The sequence below is a fragment of the Sturnira hondurensis genome, unplaced genomic scaffold, assembly GCF_014824575.4.
Source record: "Sturnira hondurensis isolate 20B ecotype Veracruz unplaced genomic scaffold, ASM1482457v3 Scaffold0004136, whole genome shotgun sequence".
In the NCBI taxonomy this organism is placed as follows: domain Eukaryota; kingdom Metazoa; phylum Chordata; class Mammalia; order Chiroptera; family Phyllostomidae; genus Sturnira; species Sturnira hondurensis.
In genome coordinates, this window is record NW_028076767.1 from 1,732,049 (window position 1) to 1,759,931 (window position 27,883).

The 27,883-nt window shown below is 49.1% G+C and overlaps 1 protein-coding gene across 4 annotated transcripts in view; it reads right to left on the bottom strand.

Annotated features, from left to right (window-relative positions):
* The window catches only part of NRP2 (neuropilin 2), a 114,964-nt gene that overhangs the window by 82,634 nt on the left and 4,447 nt on the right, over window positions 1-27,883 (bottom strand). For all 4 annotated transcript variants that reach the window (XM_037043518.1, XM_037043517.1, XM_037043519.1 and 1 more), the window contains exon 2: window positions 15,710-15,887. In XM_037043518.1, the coding sequence (XP_036899413.1) occupies window positions 15,710-15,887 (178 nt within the window). The remainder of the gene's footprint in view (window positions 1-15,709; window positions 15,888-27,883) is intronic.

A 27,883-nucleotide genomic window follows, 5' to 3' on the forward strand; every position in this document is an offset into this window, starting at 1 on the left:
AAGCCTACATTTCTCTAATAAGCTACAAGTATGTAAAATAAAACTGCTTTCATTAAAAGTTTTTTTCAAAGTCAAAGAACTGGGGAAAATAACCCAGCTTTCGTGGCTTAGCAGGTGAAGACACGAATCTCAGCATCACCACCATCATCATCCCCTCAAAGATGGATGGTGAGACCCAGGGAGACACCTGGGGGCACCTGGGGTCGTGCCCGGCACAGGGCCTAACTCAGTGGGTACGTAACAATAAAGACCACCAGATAGCTCCAGTCTTTGTGGTGCCAACTTCTCTAGGAAGGACAAGGAGAGGCCCTGACAACCCAGTGGCTCCTTCCTCAGAGGCGGGAGGGTGGCTGTCACCTGGGCTGGCCTGATGACCCACGGAGCACCTGAGGGGATTAGCAGCATCAGCCACGGGGGACAGGGCTGCCCAACAGATGCCGAGGCTGGGCCTGGCCTCAGTGTCCTCAATGGACACCCAGCTCCACACCCTTCTATGTGATGCTGGCAGCTGCAAATACTTCCTTGCATGTCCACATACACACAGAGTGAAGAGATGCACTTTGGAAAAATGTTTTCATATAAATCAATCATTATAAATTTTTCTCTCTGAGCTCGTTATGTAAAGGACCCCTCCGGTGAAACCTTTTGTAAAGCAAATAATCAGCCCTTACTTGCACTTCTTAGAAAAGCCGGTCTTTCCTATCAGGTTTGCTTTCAGGGGAACACTACCTAGAATTTTCGTGCGGTGGTAAAATCCCGACTCCTGCCAGGGTCCAGGCTCTGCCCTGCGGACGAGCCCCAGTTACCCACAAGGGCCCTGGGTGGGCTTTTTGTAGACAAGGCACACTCCAAATGCCGCGCTGACTTCACACAGAACGTCTCATTTACCTCCTGTGTGTCTGACTCATTGGGGGAAATTTTTATTCGGGATTTGCCACAGCTGGAGGAAATCTCAGAGGTTTCAGTGTTGTCGGGCTCATCTGGGAAAGCTCGCAGAAGCCTGGGCAGTTCGTGGCCTCGGGGTAAATATGGCTCTGCGTCTGCACCTAAGACCCAGTGTTTGCTTGCTGAAGCAATCTGGGGCACAAACACAGGGCTCGCCCCCTCCCACAACAGGTTATCCTATTGGATAACCTGAAGAGCTGTTCCTTTTGGAATACCATCATTCATTTTCTGGAAGGACACACAGACCAGCTAACGGACACAGAAATTACCGTGTTCACATTTCATTATTCACAGTCCCCCTCAAGTGAAAGAATGCCTTTCAAACCTTTAATGCTACCTTTTAGTATTTTATTTACTTACTCTCTTAGGCTGAAGTAGCCAGCCCTCTCTACTGCTTGTTCTTTTTTGTGCGTGTGTCTCTAAAATGGCTCCCCAGGTGCCTTTTTACTTTTCTCCTCACAGATTCTGACACTTACAGGTTGAACATTTGTCCAGAGGACGCTGTCTGTTCTTTCTCTCTGGACTTCAAAGCCTTAGTTTCTCTCCCAAAACCCACATCTGGGGCGTGGGAATCCTGACAGTGGAATTAATTTTCAGAGTCCACGGGAGAGATAGGGAAAAGCAACAGTCTCGTGGCCCCCTCTCATCACTAGGCAAGCATGAAAAGAGGCTGTCTGCTCTCCACGTCTGTACCCACACCCGGCACCTGGCAGCCGGAAGGGCCGGCCGAGGAGCCTGTGCAGGAAGATGAGCTGTGCTGCGGCCCTTCCGGCTGGGTGGGCCGAAGTCGCCCCTTCCAGCGTCTACCTTTGTGAGGGTGTTTCCGCATCACAGGTGAGCACTTGGGGACCCTGAGGAACAATGCTGTGCCCATCCTCTGGGATTTTGGCCTACACATCAGAACGCCTGTACCCACCCCAGTCCTGAAGCCAGAACATTTTACAACCCGGTGATGTCTCCTTTCATGTTATTTGTGTTGTGAGACATTTATGACATCACATGTGGTTCCATGACATGCTTTTTCCAGCCTCTGGGCCTTTGCACATGCTCTTCCCTCTGCCTACAGTACCGTGAGCTTTTTCTATTGGCTGAGACCTCATTCTTCTAAGCGCAAATGTTACCTCCACAGAGCAATCTGCCCTGACCACCCTATTTCAGATGCCATGCCCTTATTGTCCACCCCAGCCCCGCCCCCTATTGCCTTTATACTGTTATTATCATCCACAAAGGTCTTGTCAATACACTTACTTCTTTGACTAGAATCTGTGTCCTGCACTGGAGAGTTGGCGCCAGGAGGGCGAGGGCCGTGCCTCTTCACGGCTGGGTTTGCAATACTCGTTTGGCACAGCACACACAGGAGGGCTCCCTCCCTCCCTCCCTCCCTCCCTCCTGAGTAAAGGAACGAGGGACTTGAGGACGGCACTGCCTGTGAACCCTGTGACGACACTTTCCGAGGAGTTTAATGTGTTTGGTCCGTTTCACACTGTTTGCCTGTGGGTTCCCATGACCTCACTGAGCTGTTCTGGTTGTATCTGGAAACCGGCATGCTGCCTTGCACCTCAAAAACATGCAATAGAACATTTTGAGTGGAAGAAACATCTCAAATCATGCTGACAGCATTTTCACTATTAGCAGCAAACAAATCAACTCTAATTAAAATGCTGTCATAGTGATCTGAGATTTTTCTCACTCATTCAAAGTTCCATATTTCATGAGTAGATTATCCAGGCCAGAGAATTTATCACCTCCTGGAGTGCCTTTCTTCCAGGAAGCTCAAAGACATCCACAAACCCTGTCTTATTAATCCTTACATTAAAACCTGCAGGGAAAATAAGAGGAAAAAACCCATCATTTACATCTTCCCAAAGAAGCTGCCAGAGATAAAAAGAGGCTGCCGGGGCCAGGTCTGCACAATGCTGAAGTCTCTGGTCACTTTGGGCCCAAAGTCAGGTCGCCTGCTTCTCAGGGTCAGTAGGGACATCCAGCCTTGAGGGAGAAATCAGCTTGCTATCAGGTAGGGGTTATTTAAGAAGCAAATTTCATTTCCCTGAATTTTCTCCCTTTCACTGCTGCCACCCATTTGATAAGAAGCTGGTGTTTTGATGGGATGAGTTCCCATTAACTGAGTGCTTACTATGCATTAGGCCCTCAGTTTAGATACTATTTCATTCAACCCTCATTTAGTGCACACCATGCCCTGTGCCAATTACCATCCATTTGCAGACGCTCATACTGAGGCCCAGAGAAGTTAAGGGGCCTGACCAAAGTCACATGATGAGAAATGGTCAGAGGCAGGCTTTGAACCCAGGTGGTCTCACTCCAGGGCACGCAGACCGCGCCTGTGTCCCTTCACCTTGATGTTGAAAAAATATCTGAGAGCAGAGGGAATGCCAGATTGCTAAAGCACAAGAATACTAGAAGGTGCCAGAAGCAAAGAAACTGCTTGATCTTTTTATTTAGCTGTTTTGTTTAAACAAACCGCCAATAGAGGCAGTGAGCAGATTTGGAATTCATGGTTTCGGGGCTCACCTAGTAGAAATCTAGCATGTAAACGTTCAGATGGGATAACATATTAATTTTTGTAAGTGAAGTATTTTTATAGGCACATATACACCCATATGGGAACATATGTCCTATCGAGTGAGGAAACAGTATCCTGTGTATTTATAAGCTCTTAGAGTATGATTGAGAGCATATAGTCTTGGGCTCACGGATTTTCAGTAGGGTCCACAGGCGAGTTTCAGTAGGTCGGGGCCCCTATAATCATGTGCAGAAATGTTGTGTGTTTGCATGTAAAAAGGGGGCCTGCGGCCAAAACAAACCTTAAATGCCTCTGAAGCAGAAACGTATCTGTCTATAAGGGTGCGTGTGCCCCGGGAAGTGAAGTACGTGGGCTTTGCAGACAGACCTGTCTAGTTGCTGGCGCTCACCGATGGCGTGACTATGGGTAATGTGTTTGTTATCTTCCGAGTCTCGGTTTCTTCATTTATAAAACAGAAGTAATGACAGTCCCCACCTTGTGGGACTGGTGGAAGGATTGCAAAGAGACGTATAGGTCCAGCCTACCCTGGGTGCCTTAGAACGTGCCTGGGAGACACTGGCCATCTTTATTATCACCTGGGTTCTACAAAGCAGGATGGTAGATTTGGGGGAGGGGAGAGTCACATCTGCACGATGCTTTGGAAACCAAACACGTGATGAGGAAATGAAAAATCATAGCAGTAGAGAATCTCATCAATGCCCTACAACCTGGGTGCTCGGGGGCGGGTGGTTCCTAAAAATCCTCCTCCTGTACCAATCCATCAACAGTGCTTCAGTCACTTGAGTTTTCGAAATTTCGGGTCAAAGCATTCTCGTGTTTCAGAGCCCAGGCTCTGGAACCAGCCTGCCAGGCTGGGGTCAGCCCCACTGTCCCCCCACTGGCCAGGTCCTAAACAGCAAGGTGCGCAGCTTCCCTCTGTTGGGCGAGTTCATGCACGTGGGCAGCTCAGCACGGTGCCTGGTACAGATGGGTGCCCAGTAGGTAGGTGTCGGTTGTGATTGCTCCTGCTGCTGCTCTTGTTAGTTTTTAGTTATCTATCTTATTATGATCATTTGTTCTCTTACATCAAGGACTCAAACAGTGCCAACACTCCACTTTTGTTTGTGTATTTGCCATGGTTCCAGTTGTTTTTTAAATACTGGCTACTTGCAGCTCCCTTCTCTTCCTTCATTTCTTCCCACCCCAAGTCTCTGATATTTTGAGCTTATTCACAATCCCCTCCCAGCCAGGGTCACTTCGGCTCTGGAGAAGGGAGGAAATCTGACCACCCGGCAAAGGAAGGATACGAAGAGAATAATCCAAAACAAACTGCACGGATTATTCCCCAAAACCTTGAAGTCAAGACTCTGGAAACTACAAATACCATCTATTTATAATTGCTGCTTGTTTTTCCGCAGGAGCCCTGGGACGATGGAGAGGGCCCCGCCAATCTCATTGTTCCTGAAGGAGCAGCCTGCCAAGAACGCCTCCCGACGTGAGGAAGGAGGCCGCTCCAGACAGGGTGTCTGATAAGTGTCACTGTGATGAACTTTCAGAGAATCGAGGGCACACAGCAAAGCCTTCACCACCTCCCCCTTGACCCTCGGGCCGAGCACCCCTTCCCCCACTGCCCTGGCTCCCTGCGCTGCGCATTCCTGAGGCTGCGTGGCCACAGACCTGCTCAGCTCCCGGAGGCCAGCTTGGATGGGATGTTTGCTTACATAAGAAATGATTTCCTAGGCAAATGGTGCCGATGGGAAGTTGAAGGCTTTGGGGTAGGCGGTGTTCAGGTGACGGCTGGGCCTTTCTTCTGTCTGCCGTACATGTCAGTAGCGGCCTTACTCTCTGCAATTAGCTCACTCATTGTCCAAAGGCGCCAGAGCCCACAGTTTATGCCCGCTCGCCAGCAGGCTGGCGCTTGGACCTGAAGGTGAACCCCAGCAGGGCCAGAGCCTCCCTACTTTGTCCTAGCTGGCCTGGGCCAGTAGGATGCGCATGCCTCCATTTGCCTCATCTCATAAATGGGAACAGGGGTCACGGCTCTGCGCCTCTTGGGGCTGACTGGAAAGGGACAGAAAGTGACTGCTTCCCACTGAGGGAAATCAGAGTCCTCCACCCTGGGCCTGGGTCCTGAGAGCATCCCTGCACTTGGCTGGGTGAAGGGCTCCTTCTGGGACAGGTGTTCACTAACCCTGGCTCCCAGAGGGTCTAATTATGACAGTGATTCGGGACCTGCCCATTTGTCTGAAAAGTGGGCACCTGCCGGGAGTGAGGTGTGCTGGGCATGGGGGGATCAGTTGTGGCCTCAGAAAAGTCCTTCATGGTTTTCCAGGAATTCAGGCTCCCAATCATTTTTCTACCCCCTTTTTGCTGGCATCCAGGCTCCATAACAAAACTTGGAAAATATGAAACCTGTCTGAAAAGTGTGCCATGTGGAAATCTAAGCAGGGGACAGTTGGAGAGGAGGTGGCAGATGTGCCAGGCCTGGCCTGGCATTTCTTGCTCTCAGAGCTTTAGGTTACAGAGCTCAGAGCTTCTCCTGGCCCCAGGGACCACACTGTCATTGTTGTGCAGAAAGCCCCAAGCACTGTGGTGTGAGACTGGAGGCCTGCACTAACGTCTGAGCAGGAAGGGGCTGCTGCCACGCCAGGATGGAGATTCTGAATACAGCACTCAGTGGCCAGTCAGCTGGAACTTCTTCCGCCTCTGAAATAGCAGCTCGCTAAGTGTGACTTCCTCGGTGGCTGCGTTCTGCAGGCACTGTGTCTGTGCTCGGAGGGTGTGCAGTCCTGGCCACGCTAAAGTGGTGTGTGTTAAAGCGCCCCCCTCTGCAAAGGGAAGAACTGACGGGCGCTCGTTATGGGTGGAAGCCACAGATGTTCTGGAATGTTGGGGGATCTTGGCTGGGGGCTCCATAAGACCAGAAGGAAATATGTCTAGAAAGGACACGAGCTTCTCCAAGAAAGGGAACCAGATTGCAGGAAGCCTCATCGAAGGATAGGAACAGTGAGAGTCAGACCTTGAAGGACACAGCCCTGTGTGCTATCTGCTTTTTGCACACAAATGCTGGCTGGCCAGCCGGCCGCCAGAGGAGAAGGGCCCTGGTGGGCAGTAGAGACCCCCCCAGGAGCCCCAGAAGAGGAGTCAGTACCCCAGCACTTAACCCAGCACCCTGCCATGGCCTTCATCCTATATCTCCTTGGACCTCAGTTTCTCAGCAGATAAGACCAAAAAAATAATACTGCTTTACCCTCCTACCACTCTCAAAGGGATGCCACACAGACAAATCACTTTGAACTTTTAGATGAAAGGTGCTCTATAAACCTGAGGTCTCATCAACTGTAATTGTTACGGTAATTATTTTAATGATAATAATGATGATAATGGGAGAAGATGGTGGGCGGGTGGGGACGAACCCTCCTGCCTTGAGACAAAGAAAAACTCTTCCATTAAAACCTGCATCAGGATTCCTTCGGCTCCCAGCACTCAACCATCTTTTTCAAACTGTTGATTCCTAGGCTGAAGTATTATTTACTTTTTTTCCTCCCCACTAAAACAAGGATTTGTTCCACCGTTTCCCTCTCGCTCACTCTCTGGTGTGTCGGGCTGTGCCCTGACAGCCCAGCCATGGACTGTTTACATGTCTCGCTCACCCTCCAAGACTCTGGTTCAGCTCCACTGACACCCAAGGCGGCAGAATTCTCTCTGTGTGAGGAATCAATTACTTCCGCTGACACTCTATTACTAGCCCTCACATCTTCGGATTCCAGATGGAGGGTGAGGTGGTGGGGGGGGTGGTGGTGGCAGAGAATGTGAAGAGGATGGTGAGGGGGGCTGGAGGAGACCAGGGGAGTGGGAGGTGGGTGACAGGGAGGCCGACAGAGACTACTGACAGAGTCAGCATAAAGACAGAAAGCTCTCTCTCTCCTTGACCGCCCTGCTGGCATCCGGGGGTGACCACATGGCAGGAAGAGGCAAAAAAAAAAAGGAAGGAAAAAAGGGAAAAGGCAAAGACTTGTCAAGATTAGCTAAGGAAATCAGAGGGTCCCCAGCTCCAGAGGTATCGGGGCACCAGATGACAGCTCTAGGTACCTGAGCACAGGTGTGCAAAGGCAGCTCTGGGTGGCGGGCTTCACAGCCCAGTCCTATCATCACTACCTCTGTTATTTCTCAGGGCCTCGGTAGGCCCATCTGTTAAATGGGAATACTGGTAGTTTCAGACCCACAGGTGAGCTCTTGGAGTAAAACATGGAACGTTCTCCGTGTAGTGGCATCTGACACCTGTTGAGGGCACAGTACCCAGTTGCTGTTACTGTCTGACAGTCCCTCCACCCCACCTACAGACGTATAGTGACGCAGAGCAGGAAAGTACACACAGACTGCCTAGACGGTTGGCTACAAAGCTAGAAAATAGACAAACAAATCACGTGGACTTTCCTTTATCACGTGTTGCTGCCCTCTCAAACCTAAGTCCAACTCACATTTCTTTCTTTCTTTCGAATTTTATTTTGACCCAGCTAACATTTTTCAGGGACTTTTCTGCGTCTCCTCTGCAATCAGCACAGATGAATTGTGAGGCACTATGTCCCCTAATGAAGGACAATTATGAAAGCTCTTTTCTAGAAGGAAGACAAGGGTGGCTGATGTATTTTTTTTCCTAAGATGATTTATCCAGGCAGAAGCAGGGGGGTGGAATTAAATTATCTGTTGAGTTTCTTTTAATCCAAAGGTTTCGAGCCCCCTTGCCCCTAAGAAGGACAAAACAAAAGAGAATATATATATTCCCCCCTTCCCCCTCCCTGGAGGACTCACGACTACAGGAAAACACACAAATCCCTTTTTTAGAAAAATCCAGTGTCTTTACTAGGTCAATTTCCTCTTCCTCTTTATCCCCTCCACACCCAGGGCTCCCACTGAATTTCTGAAGACACTCTCACCCAGTGTAATTAGATGGGAGAATTACATGGAGTTACATGGGGTGAGATGCAGGCCTTCTGGGACCTCTGGCTTCAGAGAAGGTGCCCGGGCTGCGAGGCAGAACAAGTGCGATTGTGCATTAGAAAATCTCAAGTGATTTTTCTCAGTCAGAAGACAAAGTGCATTGTTAAGAAGGACGTCCACACCGAGGCTTGCATTTGGAGGATTGTGATTGCAACATCGCTTGTTTAAAAGCAAATGGCCAAAAATAACAGTTGTCCCAACTGTTCCTTAACCTCGGTAGGAGGAGGAGAATCATTTTGCGGTGTTTTTCTTCACTTCTTCAGTGAGCTAAGTGGCTGGGTGGAGTCCTTGGTCAAGGCTGGTGAGCCTGGGGTCAGCTGCCAGCTGAGCCTGAGTCAGCAGGCCTCTTCCCCTTTATTGCACCACATACCTGGAGGGGGATCTGTTTCTGTTATTAGTGGTGTTGTTGCAATACAAAAAGGCATTGCTGCTTATGGTTCCTTGGGGGAATCAGAATATTTCTGTGGTTGGGCAGGCAGTAACTCTGGGGCAATGTTGTAAGTAACCTGAGGGTCTCTCTTGAGTGCAAGACACCCTCCTGAACCACAGAGAACTCTCACTTCTGCTTTGATTTCTAGAGACTCAGGTGGATACCTCCAGTTGGACGATGTGGCCTCCCACCATCTATTCACAGGAAAGAGACGTGTGTTCGGAGGCAGCCCTGTGTAGGAGTAAACTGAGCAGCAGAGCCTAATCCAAACTGTTACCAGGAATTTCACAGGTGACCCCAGTTTCGGGCATTACATTAGGGTTCCTGGACACAGGGTATGAGACTAGAGACCCTGGCCAGGTAGGGAGGGGGCAGAACGGAATATCCCTACAACCTCAGTCTTTCCTGCTTCCTGACCACACCCCTTCTCTGGGATGGTGGAAATTGCCTGGCCAGAAAATAAAATTAAACAGCAACGTTCAGGCACCTCTTTTCCAAGAAGAGGTTTCTATCAGCAAGTCACAAGAATGGCCCTTCCATTACTGTGATTCCTGAAGTCATTAAATTCTCTACCCTCCTTGTCTTGACATGCTGCTCTCTGCCTGGACCACCAGCCATACACACTCCTCCTCTGCCTGGTTAACTTCTCAGGATCAGGACAGGCATCCCCTCCTCCAGGGAGCCTTCCCTCATCTACCCGGCCTAGGTTGGATCTCAGTGCTGTGTGCTAACAAAACATGTCCACATCATACTCCCAGTCAGAACGCACAGTGTAGGGAGAGGCAGAAGAGCACAGAAGTAAAGAGCACAGGTGGCAAAGCAGAGCCTTCCAGCTTTCAAACCCTTCTCTGCCGCTCGGGTCAGTTGCTGAACTTCTTTGGGCCCATGATTCTCCATCTATATACAGTGGAAAGAGTAACAGTGACTTCGCAGGTTTTTTTTTCTTTTTTTTTCAAGAATCAAATGAAGTGATGTAGAGTGCTTGGGTGATACTCCACGTGTGGCAGCTTCATCATCCATTACAGTTTGTTTGTCCTTGCTCCCTCCTCCCAAACTCAAAGTTCCATGAGAGCAAAGAGTACGATGTCCTCATCCCTGGGTTTCCAATGCTATTAGCATGCTTGACACATTGCAGGCTCTTAAAAACTAGTTTTGGATGAAGGAATGGTCAGTCTATTGACACTTTGTGGGGGAGAGGCCTAACCACAGAGAGCCTGGAGACGTCCACAGCCGGTGTCTGATCCTCCTGCTGTCACTATGTCACCTCACAGGACGGACAAGTACAGAAGACGGTTCTGTCAGCCTTGCGGTGCAGGTTCAGGTCACGCTGACCTGTGCCCTGGCGTCTCAAATGTAAAACAGCACCGACACAATCACCTGCCCTGGGGACACAGACATGAACTACGGGGTCCAGGCCTTCAGAGAGTTTACATGCTCGGAACACAAGGTAACTACACAGGAGCCAAAGGCAAGCAAGCAAATCACGGCGATCTGCAATGCTCTGAGTTTGGGGTTGGGGGTCCACCAGAGAGACCTGGAGGGGTCCAGGAAACCGAGGGGAAGAAGAAGGGCGTGTGTGGCTGAACACTGTGGAGGGGAGGGTGAGGACAGTCGGAGCACTGGGCACCCACAAGGTCTCATGCAGGTTTGGCTGTTTGACTAAAATTGAGAGTGTTTACGGAGCACAGGAAATCAATGTTGGCCAGGTGGGGAGGGGCCAGATTACTGAGGTTTGATCTGTTTCCCCTGTTTACTGTAGTCAGTTTATCAACTGCTACCTTTCTAAGATATCATCCCCTATTTTGGGACACATAGACTGGTCTTCTAGAATTTGGAGGGCTCCTCTGGCTGTCAGTGAATACAGGACCAACCTGTCTATCCAGGACACTTAGCTAGAGGCCAAGTAGCCCAAACCTCTAACATCCAGAACAGGGAGGTGGGGGGAGGGATGGTTTCCAAAGCAAAGATAACGAGCCGCTCAGTTAATGCCGAGGGCTCCACGCGCAGTTGCTCTTAGACTCTGCAGTGAGCTTGGCAGATGGAGGGAAGCAGCTACAGTGGCCCTGGGGGTGCCCTGGGTGGGGGCAAAGCTCTGCCCTCAGGTCCAAAACTTCCCGATAGGCTAGTGATTTTCAACCCTTTTCCGTCACGGCACACACAAACTAACTACCAAATTTCGGTAGCACACCAGAAAATATATTTTTTGCCTATCCGACAAAAAAAAGGGTATAATTTTGATTCATTCACACCAAATGGCTATTGTTGTGCTGGCTGTTGTCATTTCTTCAATTTGGCACTCTAAGGCAAAGAGGCCAGTGCCTCTGACTCAATAGTCAGGTACTGTGTGTTTAAAAAATTCTTGTGGCATACCTGGCGTGCTTCTTGCAACACACCAGGTGAAAATGGCTGCAATAGACAGCGAGGTCCCCTGAAGCAACATCCACACCCACTCTAAAATAGAGTAAAAACAGGGCAGAAGAAGTCCCCAGGAGAGAGGCCACTCATAACAAGAAGTAACAAGAGGACTGACTGAAGAAAGTCCCAAACATCCCCATGACTGAACGTAAAGACGCTAACATAGTTGCTAATTTTTGTGCATTGACATTAACAAGGAGTTATCGCCCTCATCACAGTTTCGTAGACAGGGAAACTGGAGCCTGGGAAGTTTAAATTGTCAACAAAAACTCAAGTCTGAGTCTACCTGATCCAACGTGACAGATCCCAGCCAGGCTACCCCTAAAGGTAAAGTTCCGAATCAGAAGCCCGAATCACCGAAAAAAAGTCAACTGTCCTTTGTCTTAGAAGACAGGGAAGGGTGGCACGTGCTTCGGGAGGCCCCTTAGCACATAAACTTTTTAGGAAGAACTTTTGGAACTCTCAAGAGGTATGTTTCAGTACCTGGCAATCTCACCTGGGTGGAGCGTTATTCTGCAAGGCCCCGTGGTAAATCATACATTGTTGAGTGGAACACAGACATAAAGTCATTAGTGTAGTCTTCTGCATGGGTTTTTAGCCTAAGAAACACCCTTTCAAGACTTTTTAATGGTTTTTGCACTTTGTGAAACATGTTTTCCAAGACACCCATCTGGAAGTGACCAATTCCCTTTTCTTTTGATATTGAAAAAGTTGTATTTGTTTTCTATTACCATTCGTCCCCCTTACACCCACCCTCACGCCCCTCTGCACAAGCAAATGACCAATTCCTAACAGCACCCAGGCTCTCTCAATGCTGGTTTCGGGGGCGGAGCCCCTGGCTTGGGTCGGGACACCATGCCCGAGTGAGGATGACTCAGGAGCAAGCTGTGTCTCACACGAGGTGGCTGTTTTTCAAAATGCATGAATTGTAGATGTCACAAGTGGAAAAATATTCCATTTTGTGTGCATATGATTCTAAAACCCACGCATTCAGCCCGTTGGCCAATGACTCAAGTCAAAGGTAGCAAGCAGGAGCCTCTGCCTACCACATGAAATGAGGTGGCTTCTCCCGGTTTGCTCAGCTAGCCCCGGGCCTGCCCCTCTGTCCCTGGGCCACACCAACCTGTCGGGGCCACAGGGCCCTCTGGTTTCTGCCCACAGCGGGTGACTAGGCTCTAGAGCAGCCTGAGGGTGCTGGGGGTTTGGATTCCTGAGAACGGCCACAGGGCACTGACTCAGGCAGGCGGAGGCTTGTGCATGAAAGTCTCCAGGCGGCCACTGCCATTAGGGGAAAAGGTCTCGTCTGGGGTTTGTTCAGTGATGGCCTAAACCAGCACTTTCCAACAGGTGTGCCATAGAATTTTTAAAACATGTGATACCTGACTATTTAGTCAGGGGCTCTGATGTGACCCCTTTCCCCCATACCAATCAAAGGCTTAGATTGCCGCATAAAAACAGTGACAACAGCTAACACCGCAATAGCCATCCAGTGTGAAAGAATGAAAATGCTACCTATTTTTTTGTCAGACGGCCAAAAATACATTTGGGGGGATGCTGCAGAATTTTGGCAATCAGTTTATGTGTGCCACGAGTTACAAAGGTTGACCGTCGCTGCTTGAGACCTTTGGTGGCCGATTTCAAGGCACAGAAATGCCAGCTGCACTGGCCAGGACAACCACCCCCCGCCAGGGACCATCCCCAGGTCCGGGGAGAGTCTCTGCAGTTGATCCTGCTCAGAGGGGGAAGAGTGAAACACAGGCGGCTGGCTGACTGTCTGTCTTACTCATTTTTCTTTCTGCAGGGGGTTACCGCCGTGTTCCCTCATTAGAAGGGCGGTTCAGGCCGCTTTCTCTTGGTAAGCATCCACTCGATGGGCTTCGAGAGCCAGATCCAATTCGAAACAGGCACCCGAAATGAAAGGAGAAAGGAGGCTGATTTCCTTTGATGGTGAGTGCTTTCCCAACCCAGGAGCCCCCCTGGAACAGAAACAAGGGAGGGAAAGAGAGGAGGGACAAGACAGAACTTCCAGGACTTCAATTAGATTGATTGTTCCTTTTACAAGGAAGTGAACGAGGCGGTGGTGGGGAGAAGCCTGTTTGTTCTGAATGCCAATGGCCAGGGATGAATGTTAAAAATACCTTGCAGAGTGAGAGGTTGGGAGAACCGGATGTGTCTTTCTAAATACAAAAATTAATCAGGACGAGAGAGAAATGGGGAGTGGAGGGGAAATGGGGGAGAGAGAGAATGAAGGATGAGGTTAAGTAGCAGAGGCTTGACCCCAACAGACCCTTTCTGACAATTTGGCCCTGGAAGAGAGAGACCCCAGAAAGACTTTTTTTCTGACCTTCCTGACCTTTCTGGGTCAAGCCAGAAGCATTGAATGGGGGAGTACGAAGGAAAACAGGAAGCTACTTAGTGAAGATGATAAGCCAGAGATAACCTGTCACTGGCCTGCTTCCCCTCCTCTAACCCAGGCATGAAACTGCTTTGTCCCTCCTCTACAAGACCCTTCAGCAATCTGAGTTCTCTGCATCCCTGGAACGGAGTCCTGTAAGGGGAAGGGGGACCCTGCAGCCCCAAACAGGACAGGAGCCTGTTTTCCTGGCCTTTCATACCTCAAACCACGTGTAAAGCCAGGCTCACTAGTTCTGAGTTGTTCTTTCTGAGGCCGTGCCTTCCCTCTGCTGCTATGAATATGCATAAGACGGCCTCTTAGCGATTTCCCTGGGAGATTTGCTGGCATAAGCATCGCAGAATTTGGCCCTCAGTTGGGAGAGGTGCTCAGTCAAATTCCTCTGAGCTCAGACCCAAGCTCTCTGTGCATTATGCTTCAGTCTGTGCCAACCTTCCACAGCCATGCCAGAGGCCCCAAGAGCACAAACACCTTATAAAGAAGCTCTTCTAACAGAAAGTCTTGGTAAAGTTCACTGGCAGGGAATGGGCAGCCTTGAGAGTCTGTACAAATGTATCCCAGGGTGTGCGTTTAACTCAGGCAAAGAGGAACTGACGCGTTACCCTGTGTCAAGAGATGAGTTGCGATTAGAAACTCTGTCTTATGACTCTTCGTCACATGAGGCATCTATCCAGGAAACCGTTGGGTTTTCCACAAAGACTACCCCTTGTTGGGGGAAAACCGCTAGGTACTGCGGGTGAAAACAAAGGGTAACAGTGACATTGATTCCCAGCTTCCCAGTCCAGCACGGGTTACAGGGGGTCCTGTCTCCTCTATGAAGCTCTGGCTGGGCCTAGGCCTGTGTCTTCTACCTTCCCCACCAGCTGGCCCTGCATTAAGGTTTCAGTGTGGCTCAGCCTATTTAGTAATCATGAGGGGGCCCTGAACGCCCATCGGAGCAGCGGCACGTTGTAGGAGCTCACCTGGAGCCGGACAGGATCGTCTGCACATTCTTTCCTGCCCAGAAAACTCTCCTTGTTGTTTCAATGACAAAATGCTGTACGACAGAGCCCACTAGATGGTACAAAGCACATTCTCGACGTGACAATACTGCCTCCTCCCTCACCTTACTTCACAGGCCCCTGAGTGTTGACATGGCATTGCGGAAGCGCTCAGAGACCTCTGAATGTCCACGTGGGGCCTCCTCAGCCACACACTTCCACAGTGACAGAACTGATGTGGTGAGACCAGCTGAGTCACCTCAGGTGACGGACTGAAGCGCTCCGGGCTTTGGTTTTTCTCATTGGCAAAATGGAGGTCGTTGTGACCCCAATTTCCCAGGGCCGTTGTGAGAATTGAATGGATTGATACTTATAAAGCAATTAGAAGAGTGTTTGTTGGATAAATCCAGCTTTGAGACTCTAACCTGCGTAGCACAGATACCAAGAATCAATGCAAATCTCAGATCTAGCGGTGGAGACTCAGATTTTTAACTGTCAGGAGAGCAGCTGCGGCCTCCTAAGATAACAGCCTGATCCTGCACAGCTGAGCGCAGAGGAAGTCTCCACTTGGGGATTCGGCTACTATTTTGTTAAGGAAGCTGGTGGGGTTCCTACATGCGGTGGCAGCAGTGGAAACGGGGAGATCTCCAAGGGGGAGGCAGATCCCACCATCAAGAGCTCGAGTTTTTGCAGTCCACCCCCGCCCCCACTGCTCCCACAGGGAATTCTCCTCACTGCCAGCTTTTGAAGATAGGCTGCTATTCTTTGCATAGTTCACTCAAGAAGGGTCTTTCCTCGATACGAGGGGACCGGCTAGGCCTTATTTCCCCCTGAAGGAGAATGCCACCTTGGGTGAGATCCAGCACTGTGTAGCAGGACCTGGTGTTGGGGGTGTGGCCATGAGGTAGCGGCTGCCGCAGTGGGGTGGGGTAGGGTGAGGGAGGACCCTAAGGGGCAGGTGGGACTCTGTCTCATGGATGTGCCCTGGGCAGGATGGTGCTTACTTGCAATCATGCTTCTCGATTTCAAAGTGAGGGTTGAAGTTGAGGACAATCTTCTGGTTGGGTTCCGGGGCATACACAATCCACTCGCAGTTCTGGTGGGATGGGTAGTCCTGGGGGTAGCCAGGGGAGGTGATGTAGCCAGCATCTTTGGAATTCAAACGGCCTCCACAGGGTGAGTCTGAAAGAGAAGGCAAACAACCCAAGGAACTTCAACTATGTCCCAGCATTTTTCCCCCTCTCCCTATTTTTCTTATCTACCAGGGGCCGTCCAGAAAACTAACCTGCTTACTCATTCACTGGAAGAGATTACCAGCTCATCGAGCATAGCTTATGAGACTGCACACACACACACACACACACACACACACACTCCCCAATGAAATATTCCAGAAAATGGTCATAAATACTCCCAATCACATGCTCTGGGATTAAAAACTATAAGAAAGCTACAAACTCTACATGCCTCCCAGCCTCTTCCTGTCTCCCTGCCTTGGCCCGTCTTCCTCCGAGCCTTGTTCAAACCTCTCATCTCTATCTTTACCTCGTAAATCCTTCACGGTCTGCGGTGTCTCCCCACCCAGCCCGGCCCAGCCCGGCCCAGGCCGCCAGAAGTAACGGCTCCGGGAACTGACAAGGGCGGTTTTGTGGTGCCGACCCACAAGTGGGCCTGGTAACAATTACATGTGATGCGGAGGAAGCATTTTCAGCTCTGGGCCAGAACAGGCCCTGGAGGGTGATTTCAGCCTTCTTTTTTTTCTTTTTAAAGAAAGAAAGAAAAAGCAAAACCCCCAAACACTTAATTCCACACACACCACAAATTTGATTTATTATTTCATTATACACCGAGTGGAAAATCTGCATTGGAGAATCCACCGACTCTGACCTCAGAGTTTCGACAAAGAGTGCTTTGTGCCGAGTGGACGGCTGTGTTTTTTCCATGCTTTCTGCCCACTGTCCCTCCTGCCTGGCCACCACCACCAGAGTGTGCTGCTGCTTTGTCCAGCGGGAACCAGCCCTTGGAAAGGCAGCTGGCTGCAGGGAGCAGTGCCCCCACCCCCACTCTTCCCAACGGTGCCTGAGTTCGTGGCTGGGGAGACAGCTTCCCTGTGCCAGGAGGAGAGGGGGCAGTCTTCAAAGGCAGAAAAGGGGGGCGATGACATTTGAAGAATGGCATATATTTGGGAGTGCGGTTCTTCAGTCCCCAGGAGGGAGTCCTGGGAAATGGGGGGTTTTTGCTTAATACCACCGTAGATCAGAGGACAAGAAGACACAAGAGGCCTGGAAATATTCAGAAGCCACTTGGAGAGTTGCACCCCTCCTACCATCAATCACGATTTAATATCGCCATCTGCATGGAGCAGCGTGGGCCCGTGCATTATGTATTAGGGCTCAGCAGCCACCTTACAGGATGGGTCTCTCTCCTGTGTTCGCTCTTTGAGGGAAAGGGTCATGCATTTTTTAACTCTACAGGTGCACTTTACTATTCTCCCTGCCTGTTGGCATTACTGTCTTCCAGAACTCTGCTTTCGATTACGAGGCTGACAGGCTTTAAATGCATAAAATATGGGCGTGCTGCACAGCGGTGGTTGGGACACACACATCCGCACAAGTAGCCTTTCAGGCATCACGCCTCCCAGAGCTCAAACGGTGCCCTGCTGAACTGCCCAGAATTGAATGGCTTCGGGTTCCACTTCCTACTGGGTGGAAAACAAAAGCGGGCCATTTCCTCTGACTAGCAGAGACATCATGTCCTAATGACCCCACACCCTCCCAGCCCAGGAGGACAGCAGGCCCAGGCCTCCTGCCCAGATGAAGATGAGGCCAGCGGTGAGGCCTCGTGCCACCGCTGCAGTCCCTGCAGGCCTTCAGGTGCCCACACCACTTGCCTGAGCTGGGCACCTAACATCTTTCAGCAAGTCCAACTGTGGCCCTTTGGTCCTGGCTCAGGCCGGTGCACTAGAGCGGCCATCTGAGAAGGCAGAGGCGTGGGGACTTAGATCGCCAGCTCTGTGACCCAGCTAACAGGAGAGGACATTTTCTACTGAACTTTTTTCTACAGAAAGAAGAACTTCACCCCCTCAATTCCCCTGTGGCACCAAGTTTAAGTTTTCAGCAATCAGAGCAGGCACACATGGTCAGCAGGAAGGGCAGGACACGTCCCCCTAGGAGGGTTTCATTTCTGATCCACGCCGGGAGTTCTCACTTCCCCACGAAGAACAACTCCCAACCGTGTAGGTCCCACAGCTGACTCCACCTTTCCTGCTGCTGAGACTTAGACTCAAATGGAAAGGAGCAAGTAACCCATTTCTTCTCTCTGTCTTTCCTTTATCTGGAGAAAATCAAGGCACTCATTAAAATATTTGAGAACTCATTAAAACATCTGCTTTGCTTGTGGGCAGTTAGCCTTTCCAATATCCCAACATTTATAAACTCACACTCAGAAACACACACAGAGGTACCACACATATTAGAAATGAACGCTTTTGTCCTGTACACACTTTGACACCTGCTCATAAAACATCATGTATCATTTGCACAGACACAGACCCATCAAGATAAATACTAGAATTCCCATCTCTGTGTTTCTTGGAGAAATTCAAATTCTTGAAATACATCAGTAAAAATTGTAAAGAAAACACACATTCCCTTTATGCTTGCTCTTGATAACTGATCTTTCATTTCTAGGTTTGGGGACCCCCTATTCCTAAAATACAATCGTGTGCCCTAGAGAAGTGCCCTGGGCTTTCTTCTGAGGAGCTATACCTACCATCCGGCCCTTTGGAGGCTTTCACTGTGTTCCCACAGGGACAGCATGAATGCTCTCCTCGCTCTCCCCGGAAGCACAGCCCAGGCAACAGAAGGCTGAACTCAAGGGCAGACCCCTGTAGGCCGATATGCATACACAAAAGGGAGGCTGGCCAGGTTGAAGTGTGAGTTACCGAGCCTGTTTGGTGAGTTGACAAGGGACTTCTCTCTCCAAACATTTTGTGAACACCTTTCACCTGTGGCAAACTCACTGCCCAAGGAGGCGCCGGCAAACTCAGACCTGAACTGTTCAGAGGAGTTTTCTCCTACATCTGAGATGGGCCAGGTCAGGACAGATAAAGACCTCAGAGGCCGGAGGATGGAAGGGTTGAAGGGGCATCTCTAGACAACAGTATGGTGGTTACCACAGGGGGAGGGGGAAAAGGAGCTCAAATACATGGACAGAGAAGGAGACCAGACTTTGGGTGGTGAGCATGCAATATAATATAAAAGTGATGTATTATAAAACTGTACACCTGAAAATTACATGTTTTTTAACCAATGGTACCCCAAATTCATTTAATTTCAAAAAGTAATTTGAAACAAAGGGAATATTACGTCATAGAGGTCTGATTCCGCCCACCCCCACAATGACCACTTACGTGTTTTTATTTGATATATAAAATGTCGGTTATTTATTTATTTTTTAGAGAGAGGGGAAGGGAGGGAGAGAGAAAAAGGGAGAGAGATACTGATTGGTTGCTTCCTATATCCAACCACCTCCCCCACTGCAACCTGTAACAGAAGTATGTGCTCTGACTTGGAATCAACCCAGCAACCTTTTGCTTTGCTGGACGTAGCCCAACCCACTGAGCCACACCGGCCTGAGTGAAATGTCAGATTATTTCTGATATTTCTTTCCTTCTCGCTGCCTCCGCTCCTCCCTTGCTCCCTGAGGCACCCTGCTTTGCCGGGGCCTGGGCCCCATCTGATGTACCTTGGGGTAACCAGGCCCTGTCACCCTCCCACAGAGCCCAGTTTCAGACAACTCCCTGGCTCCTAGCAATGTCTGATTTTTTGAAAGGGTTGAGGAGGAGAAACTCTTTAAAAATCTGGTCTGCCTTCTAAGGAAAGTCAACTGGAGTTGTTTTATAGGAACACCGAATGGCTACACTTGGCAAAAATAGTTAAACACTGAAGCCTGACTATAGTGAGGACTCTGAAATGATTGGAATCTCAACAGCCAGAGACGCCAGGCGATGCCAGGCGACACCAGGCCACAGCCTGCTGGCATCCCCACAGTAAAAGAACAATCAGATCACTTGGTTTAGCTGAACGGGAGGAACAAGTCCTTGGCAAAGGCAGAGGACTTTAGGACTGGCTGGGTGTGAGATCGAAGAGTCAGGGTGTCGTTAAAGGTGGGTCTGGGTTAACAGGGCCGGGTTGGCAGGAAGGGGTGGGGGCGACATTAGCAAGGAGAGAGACCAAACCCAATGAGTGAATTGAATTCAGTGTGTAATTTTCAAATTCTTTTTAGAAGTGTTTGTTTGTTTTTCCCTTGAACAAAACTCTACCCTGAACTCCAATGTGCACAAGGCAGCTAAAAGCGAAGCTCTTCTTGGGTGCTGGGATGGAGAGTGGCCAGAACCGGCGTAGCACCCACTCGAAGCCCCTCCCCTCATCCCTGATGGGCCTTCTCTATGAGAACATCAGGCTTTCCTGCAACAGAGTCTGGAACCCTCAGAACCAGACACCGGGTCCTGCGTTACTTTAAAATGCCTTTAAAACAGAGAGAGTAGAAGGATTTGAATGCATCTATTTCTTACACGCACCTCAGGGCACCCAGTGGAGAAAAGCAGTGCGTCACACATCCATTAAAATAATATACCTTGTTTACTTTATAATTTATCCTTTATCCACAGTATAATCCCATCCTGTTCCTATTTCCACAGCATTGTTTTCATTTAATTACTAGGAGCTGAGGCAAAGAAGATTTCTTCTACTAACAAGAGAAGTTGTCACCTTGCCACTTTGCCAGTAAGGATTCTTGCACAGAGTCTGATTATCCCACTAGCAAGCTGTGTGACCTTAGCTAAGTTAGTAAACCACTCTGAGCCTTTGTGCTCTCATCCATAAACTGAAGAGAGTGAGTCTAACTCTCTGTAGAGTCTAGAGTCTGGAGTCTCTAGACTCTAACACCCTGGTGAGAGTGACCTCACTAGAGAGGGAGGTCAGTTTCAGTCCTAAAATTCAAAGTCTGTATAATGAGGTGGGGGATCTTATAACCCATAGATGAAGCAAAACAGTGAAGGTTCTCCACCCTCCTCGACAGCAAGATTATTTATTCAAGGCGTTACACCTGTTTCATCTGCTTTAGGTAAGCCTAAAACAAAACTCTGGGATTCCTCAGAGGAACTCGTCTGTCTCGCATTATGGAGAGTTCAAATGTCTGTTTTAATCACAGGACCTCTACTGGCATTGCTTTTCTTAACTGAATCAGTGGCTCAGTCCATGTATAAATATTGTGGATACACAGTTCTGTGTGCGAGCCTGTCAACAACTGTGATTCAAAAAAAGACCAAAAAAGAGTTTCTTAAAATCCCTCACCCAAGTCATCAAAGTCCTCTGCTCAGGGCTCTAACCAAATTTTGCTCACTTACCCTGCATAAGCTGTGTTTTAAGGGTTTTTTTTTCTTCTGTGGGCTGAGGCTGGATTTTGTTTTACTCAAAGCGACGTCAGCCTGTCACAAGGCAGTCTCATAAAATCTGTCTCTTGGCTTCAGCTGGGGAGAAATGAGCCAACCCATCCCCCCAGGAATGCGGCTGTTTGACCACTTCCGAAGGCAACTGGGAAGGGATGCGATCTATCCAATTTATGGGGCCGGGTGGCAGTGAGCAATGCACTCCTGAAGGCACAGCAAATGGGAAGCCTGGTGAACTTCTGCAGCGATAAAGTTCAAAATCTGAATACAAATATCTCAGGGAGGGCAGAAAGGAGAGGATCTGAGAGCGGGAGAGGAGGCCCACCCCGGAGTGTGGAGAAAGGACAGGACATGGCAAGTCCCCCTTGTCTAGAACACCTCCAGTGACTCCCCAAGGCGAGAGCTGGGTACTGGGTCTGGAAGCAGGGCTTTGGAAAGTCTCTCCCCCTCAATTTGGCTTCTGAAAGTGAACCTTTGTGTAATCGTTAAAATGTATGTTTGATGCGATTACTTCCCTGACCTCGAATCCTGCCACCTGTGGTAACCTCGTTATATGTCATCTTATATCATAAACAAATGCAATTCCAATAGGGCAGCCAATATAATATCATTAGTTTGTATTTATGTCCACTCTTTTCCAGCCTTCATTGTAAATGCAATTTTGATGCCATTGATGAGAGATCTGGGATTACAATTCCTGACCATTTCAACAGACATTTGGGGAAGGAAATCGAAGAAGAATAATTTTGAGGTCTCTCCAAAAACCAAAGGAGGAAAAAAATGTAATATAATATTTTTTTTCATTTATTCTGATTAACTGGAGCCTTATGTTGAAACATCAATGGCTCCCTATTGGTTAGTAAATGAAACCTAAACCCCCTGGCCTAGCAATTTGGGTCTTGCATTTAGCTCAAGCTACTATTTCCAACCTTATTAGCAGTTATTTCCCCCCACAGATTCTAAACGGCAGCTTCTGAGTGTTGCCTCAAACGGCCCAGTGGCCAGCTCTCTGTGCCCACCTTCCCCTTACTGTGGAATGCCCTTCCCAGCTCCGAGTCCCATCTCTTCCCTCAGTCTGGGCTCAGATGCCCCCTCATCAGCCACACCAAGGGCTCCCTTCCCCTCTCCCCACCTCGAACCTGGGAGACCGGAGCTCTTCCACATATCCGAAGGCAGCGATGGTCACCTTTTCCACATCGACCAATACGTAGACTAATCACTAAAAACATGCAGCATACCCCCAAATACGTTTTTTGCCTATGTGATAAAAAAGTAGGTGTAATTTTGATTCATTCACACCGGATGATTATTGTTGTGTTGGCTGTTGTCATTTTTTTATTTGACCATCTAAGGGAAAAGAGGACAGTGCCCCCCACTAAATAGTTGGGTATCACATGTTTTAAAAATTCTTGCAGCACGCCAGTTGAAATTCGCTGATCCAAGTCGTGTGAGAGCCCAGGACAGCCTTATCTGTTCTGCCGGACCACCACGACTTGGGGGCATGGCCCCCTTCTGACTTATCTCTGGTGAACCTTATAGGATCAAACCCAGAGCCTTCCCCAAGCATCAGTCTCCGTGAGGTTTGATGAGTTAGTAAGTTACTAACTGCCTAAAGTAACACCAAAAGTACCGGTAGGTATCAGAAACGCTAAGAGAGCCTTCTCGCAAATTGTTCTGCTTCTCTAGCTACAACCCCTTCTTCCAGCCCACAGCTGCTAAGTGGGAATTTTCTTTAGTGCTAAACTGAGTGTTTAAATGACTTGCTCGGGGTAACAACACCTTGTCATAAGTCAGGGTGGAGTTAGTGTAAACTGTGTCTCCGAAGACACCCTAATCTCAGATAATAAGTTCAAACGACGCTTACATTTTAACTCTAATAATGGTAAAAATAACTCGTCAGAGGGTTTTCCTGCCCCCTCCCCCCAGAACCCCACCGTCCCTCCCAGAGGGAAGTTCTAGGTACCCGTTGTCAGGAGCATCAGGAAGATGCAAACTGTTACTTCATCGCTGAACTTGTGCTGTTAGTGGGTTGTCCCTTGCTGGGTTTTAGCTCATTTCTCTCTACCCACCCCCCTCCCAATGCCTTTTGGGCACATCTGTTTTATTTTTCCCCTTTATCAAAATAATTATTATTACCACTCAGTCCAGTAATTTGCAATTCCCTTTATCTTTTTCACTGACAGACTGGCCAGAGCCCTGGTTATCACGGGATCTTCGGAGGCAGCGAGCAGGGTCACCCTGGACGGGTGCATTAAGCTGGCCAGCGGCCCCAGCCACTGCACACTACAGGGAGAGCTCTCCTTTTGTTAGTCCCAGGCCCCCTCCCTTTTTTCTGGATTAGATCATGACTCTTTTATGAAGACCCAGAGGGAAATGGGATTATTAAGAGCCTTGCTGGGTAAAAGCTATTTTGTCTTTATGATGACTTTTTTGAGTTTAGCTGCTGAGGGGCCTTAATGCCAGAGTGGAAGTTATTGCACATTCGGGATGGAGGAGGGGCACCGTCAACACTGTGATCCCTGCCGAGCACCCTTTTCCTGACCAAGGACAGAAGATAAGAAGAGGAAAAAAGGGAGAGAGACTTAAAAAAATCAGTAGAGGCGAGAACACAAAGTGGAAGAACAAGAAGAGAAAAAAAAACGCAAAGAGAAGAAGTAGATCGAAGATGAGAACCCAGCGGAGAACAGCCTTCTCTGAAGAAGAACAGAGAGCTGAGAGCTAATCCGAAGCTTATAAAACACAGGCAGAGGTTTCGTGGGGTAAGAGCTGAGAAGGAATAATTATCTACTCATTAAAAAAACTCATAAAAATAACATGAACTTACCACAATCGGGATAGTGGGTTTTCTGTAATACAGTTAACCCCACTGAAACTGTTTGCTTTTTCAAGATGTTGTTTATTTTTAGAGAAAGGGGAAGGGAGGACAGCAATATGAACGTGAGACAGAAACATCAATCAGGTGCCTCTAGTGCGTGTCCCAACCAGGGACCGAACTCCTAACCTAGGTATGTGCCCTGACAGGGAATTNAAGAACAGAGAGCTGAGAGCTAATCCGAAGCTTATAAAACACAGGCAGAGGTTTCGTGGGGTAAGAGCTGAGAAGGAATAATTATCTACTCATTAAAAAAACTCATAAAAATAACATGAACTTACCACAATCGGGATAGTGGGTTTTCTGTAATACAGTTAACCCCACTGAAGCTGTTTGCTTTTTTCAAGATGTTGTTTATTTTTAGAGAAAGGGGGAGGGAGGACAGCAATATGAATGTGAGACAGAAACATCAATCAGGTGCCTCTAGTGCGTGTCCCAACCAGGGACCGAACTCCTAACCTAGGTATGTGCCCTGACAGGGAATTGAACCGGTGACCTTTCGCTCTGTGGACTGACGCCCAACCCACTGAGCCACACCCGTGTGGGCTGAAGCCGTTTTAAAGATGAAATAACTTCGGAATCGGCAGAGAATAACACCTATGATGCCCGATATATTATTACCCAACACATCTTACAGACCGGGAAGCTGAGGCACAGAGAGATTGAGGATCTGTATTCTAGATCACAGACTTGGCAAGTGGCTGGGCCGGACCTTAAACCCAGGCAGTCTGTCTCCAGGGCTTCAGAAGCCGGAAAGCCCAATGAAGTTCTACTCCCCCAAACTTCCATGCGACAAACTTATTTAGTGGCATTTAGGGAAAGACAAAGGTTTTTGCCTGTTTGAAACTCTCTTTTCTCTCCCTGTGCCAGTCATCTGTCTGCGTGGACAATGGGAGACCGTGTTCAGGGCTGGGGTGTGAGAGGGCTGGAAACACTTAACACGTTCTCCATTCCCTGCTCCCCCAGGACCCCGCTCCTTGTCCTCCTGGCCCTTTGCTGTGTACTGGAAACCAGGGTGTGCGTTTTGGGCGTGTGGGGAGTGGATAGGATGCTCAGGCCTGAAACTATGTGTCAAAACACGGGTGGGATTTCTGTTGGAAACGCCCCCTTTTCTCCTTTCTTCTCAACCTTACTCTTCATCTGTGTCAAATACCACGTTGTTATTGTTCTACGGGACAAGAACAGCATATTCAGAAACAGGGGATTTATTTTTATAGCACAGCTGGTTTGCCAAAGGTCACATAATTTGGCAACGTGCCCAGTGGTTAAAAATTAATTTCTCCTTATTAATACAACCAAGGTCCCATAGGGTCAGAGCTCAGCCTTATCTAAACTTGACAGTTTCCTAAACCTTTAGAAGATGCCTTCTCCTAGGGGGCCAGCCCCACTGCAAGGAACCACCCCACTGAATCCTGAATCCTGTTATGTATCGTAAGGAAACCATTAAGCCCCCAGCCATTTCTCGTCAAGGTAGATGGAGCACTGAAAAATGCCGCAGGCTCTCCAGTACAAACTCCCACAGGATCTTCCAGGAATGGGTTAATTTTCTTTTTTTAAGTGACTTCCTTACCTGGAAGGAACAGTACAAAGAAAGACTTAAGTTCTGGGGATCAAATGCATGTCTGCCGCCCCAGGAGGGTACCTCAAAGACTGTCCAGTGGCAAATGATGGTCAGATGACATAATAATCACATATGTTAATGACATTACAAACTACTTCTCAGACATCACTTTTCAAGTCCTTTCTTGTCAGAGTAAGAAATTAAAATGGTGTTTTGCTTCTGCTCCATCCTTTAAGGATGGGAAATCACATCTTTATTTCCTAAAGTCTTTCCAAACTGGACTTCTGGGGAATACATTCTGAAAACTCTTTACCCATGAAACGAGCTCTGAATTCTACCAATTCAGAATTGTTCCACACTTAGATTATCCAAGGTCAGCTCATTCTCTTGATTGCTTTAATGAGCAGCTGAGTAAAAACACCAGGTAAATTACCCAGAATTATCTAACTCCCTGCCCCCACCGGGTCCAATGTTATTTGCATTCAAGCCTCTCAATTCAATGCATATGAACTGGCATTTGGGCTCCTAGCTTCTTCTACACCATGAAGATAGGATCGAACCTTTCATTGCCCCAGCGTGGACTTTACATTCAATGGCAGGGGTTGAAAGCCATTTGGTAGACAGCAGGAGTCCTGTCTGTATAGCCTGGGGTTCCAGTCACTTCCAACCTTTCATTTTGCCAGTCAGGTGCTCTGCAGTGTAATCTGAAGGCTCCACAGAATGACAAAAAGTCCAAACCCGTGGTGCTGCCTGGGCATTCACAGTCCTACCAGGCTCGTCTTGGACAAGAAGGGGCTTGCCCCGAAGCCTTGGCAGAAGCCCTCTTCTCCCCACTGTTCTGCACTGTGTGCACTGTTGGCAACAGGCAACAGTTTCACTGCCTCCGGGGCTGTTTATGGGGTCAAGTTCACTGGGCACCTATGGAGTGCGGGCATGGGATCAGTCCCCGGAGCCTAGAGCAGGCTGTCTGTGCAGAATCTAGAGGTGGACAGTTTTGCTGTAAATTATTATGCTTGCTCATAATTATCCTGCCTGGCAGTGGTGGCAGGGGTGGGGGTGGGGGGGCACGGGCCAAAACAGAAAACCTCTTCAAACCCTCATTCAGAGCCTAGACCATCACCACCTGTCTTCCAGGAGTTGTTTGAACACAGACCTGTCTCCCACAGCCAATTTACACCTCTTATCTGATCATTTCAGATGGAAGGTTGAATGGAAGGTCTGCCCCGAGTCTAGGCAATGGTGTTAAAACCTGAGAACCATCAAAGCTCTCTAGGCAGAGGAGGGGTGTGGGGGGTAGGTTATAGGGTCTGGGTTCTTTTGGCTCCAAGCAGTGTGGACACTGGGGCTGGCAGTTGCCACTCTCTGAAGAAGCCCATTGTCAGGGACTGAATGATTTCCTGAGCGTAACCTAGTCCCCTGCGGACCACGATTAACTCCAGCAAAGGGGAGTTTTGTGGCCAGGCGCTGACAGGGACTGGCTAGCGCCAGGGGGCTCTCCTCTCCATCTGAAACCGAAAGGACGGGAGGGAAGTGGAGGGAGGGAGGCAAGCGGTGAGCACATGCCAATAAACCAGAGCATGCAATCCCTCCCCTTCCAGACAAAGTCAACCGGAGCTGCAGAGGCAGCAACACTGACGGACGCGTAGGACTGTCACGAGCGTAAGTTTTGATACGGTTTTTCCTATAACTCAGCGGGGCAACTGCTTGGCTAGCTGCCTGCTGAGCAGCCGGGCACCAAGGAGTAGACCAGAGAAACACACAGTAATTACGCTGCCATTCACTCAGCTTTTATTACATGCAGGTTCACTCAAAGTAGAACGCCAACATACATTAATATCCTACTCACACTCCAACAATCTAAGAGAATTATGACACATACACAGGATAATCAATGGGGGAATCATGAACCCAAGTCCAAGAGTCTCAGCCTGCAGGTCCACGGGGCAGCATGGTGGGCAAGGGAGTCTTCAGCATCTTACAAGGAAGGATTGCCAGAGCCAGGTGGGCAGCAGGGCAGGCAAAGACCTCAGCCCAGCAGGGCAGAGCCTCCATCAGCCGATGCCAAGGGAGACCACGTGGTGTGGAGCAGCACTCTGGTGTGTGGAACTCGGCTGTCTCAGCAGTGCTCTGGGGTCTGCCTCAGTTATACTTTGAAACTGTGGACTCCACCCTTCTGGGTCTTTCGGTAACTGTCTTGGCACCCTGATGGCAAGTGGGGAATTTGCCCGGGAGCCTATCTGTGTGGGTGGTCCCGCTCTGCAGACGTGGCTGCTCTGATCACGTGTGCAGATATC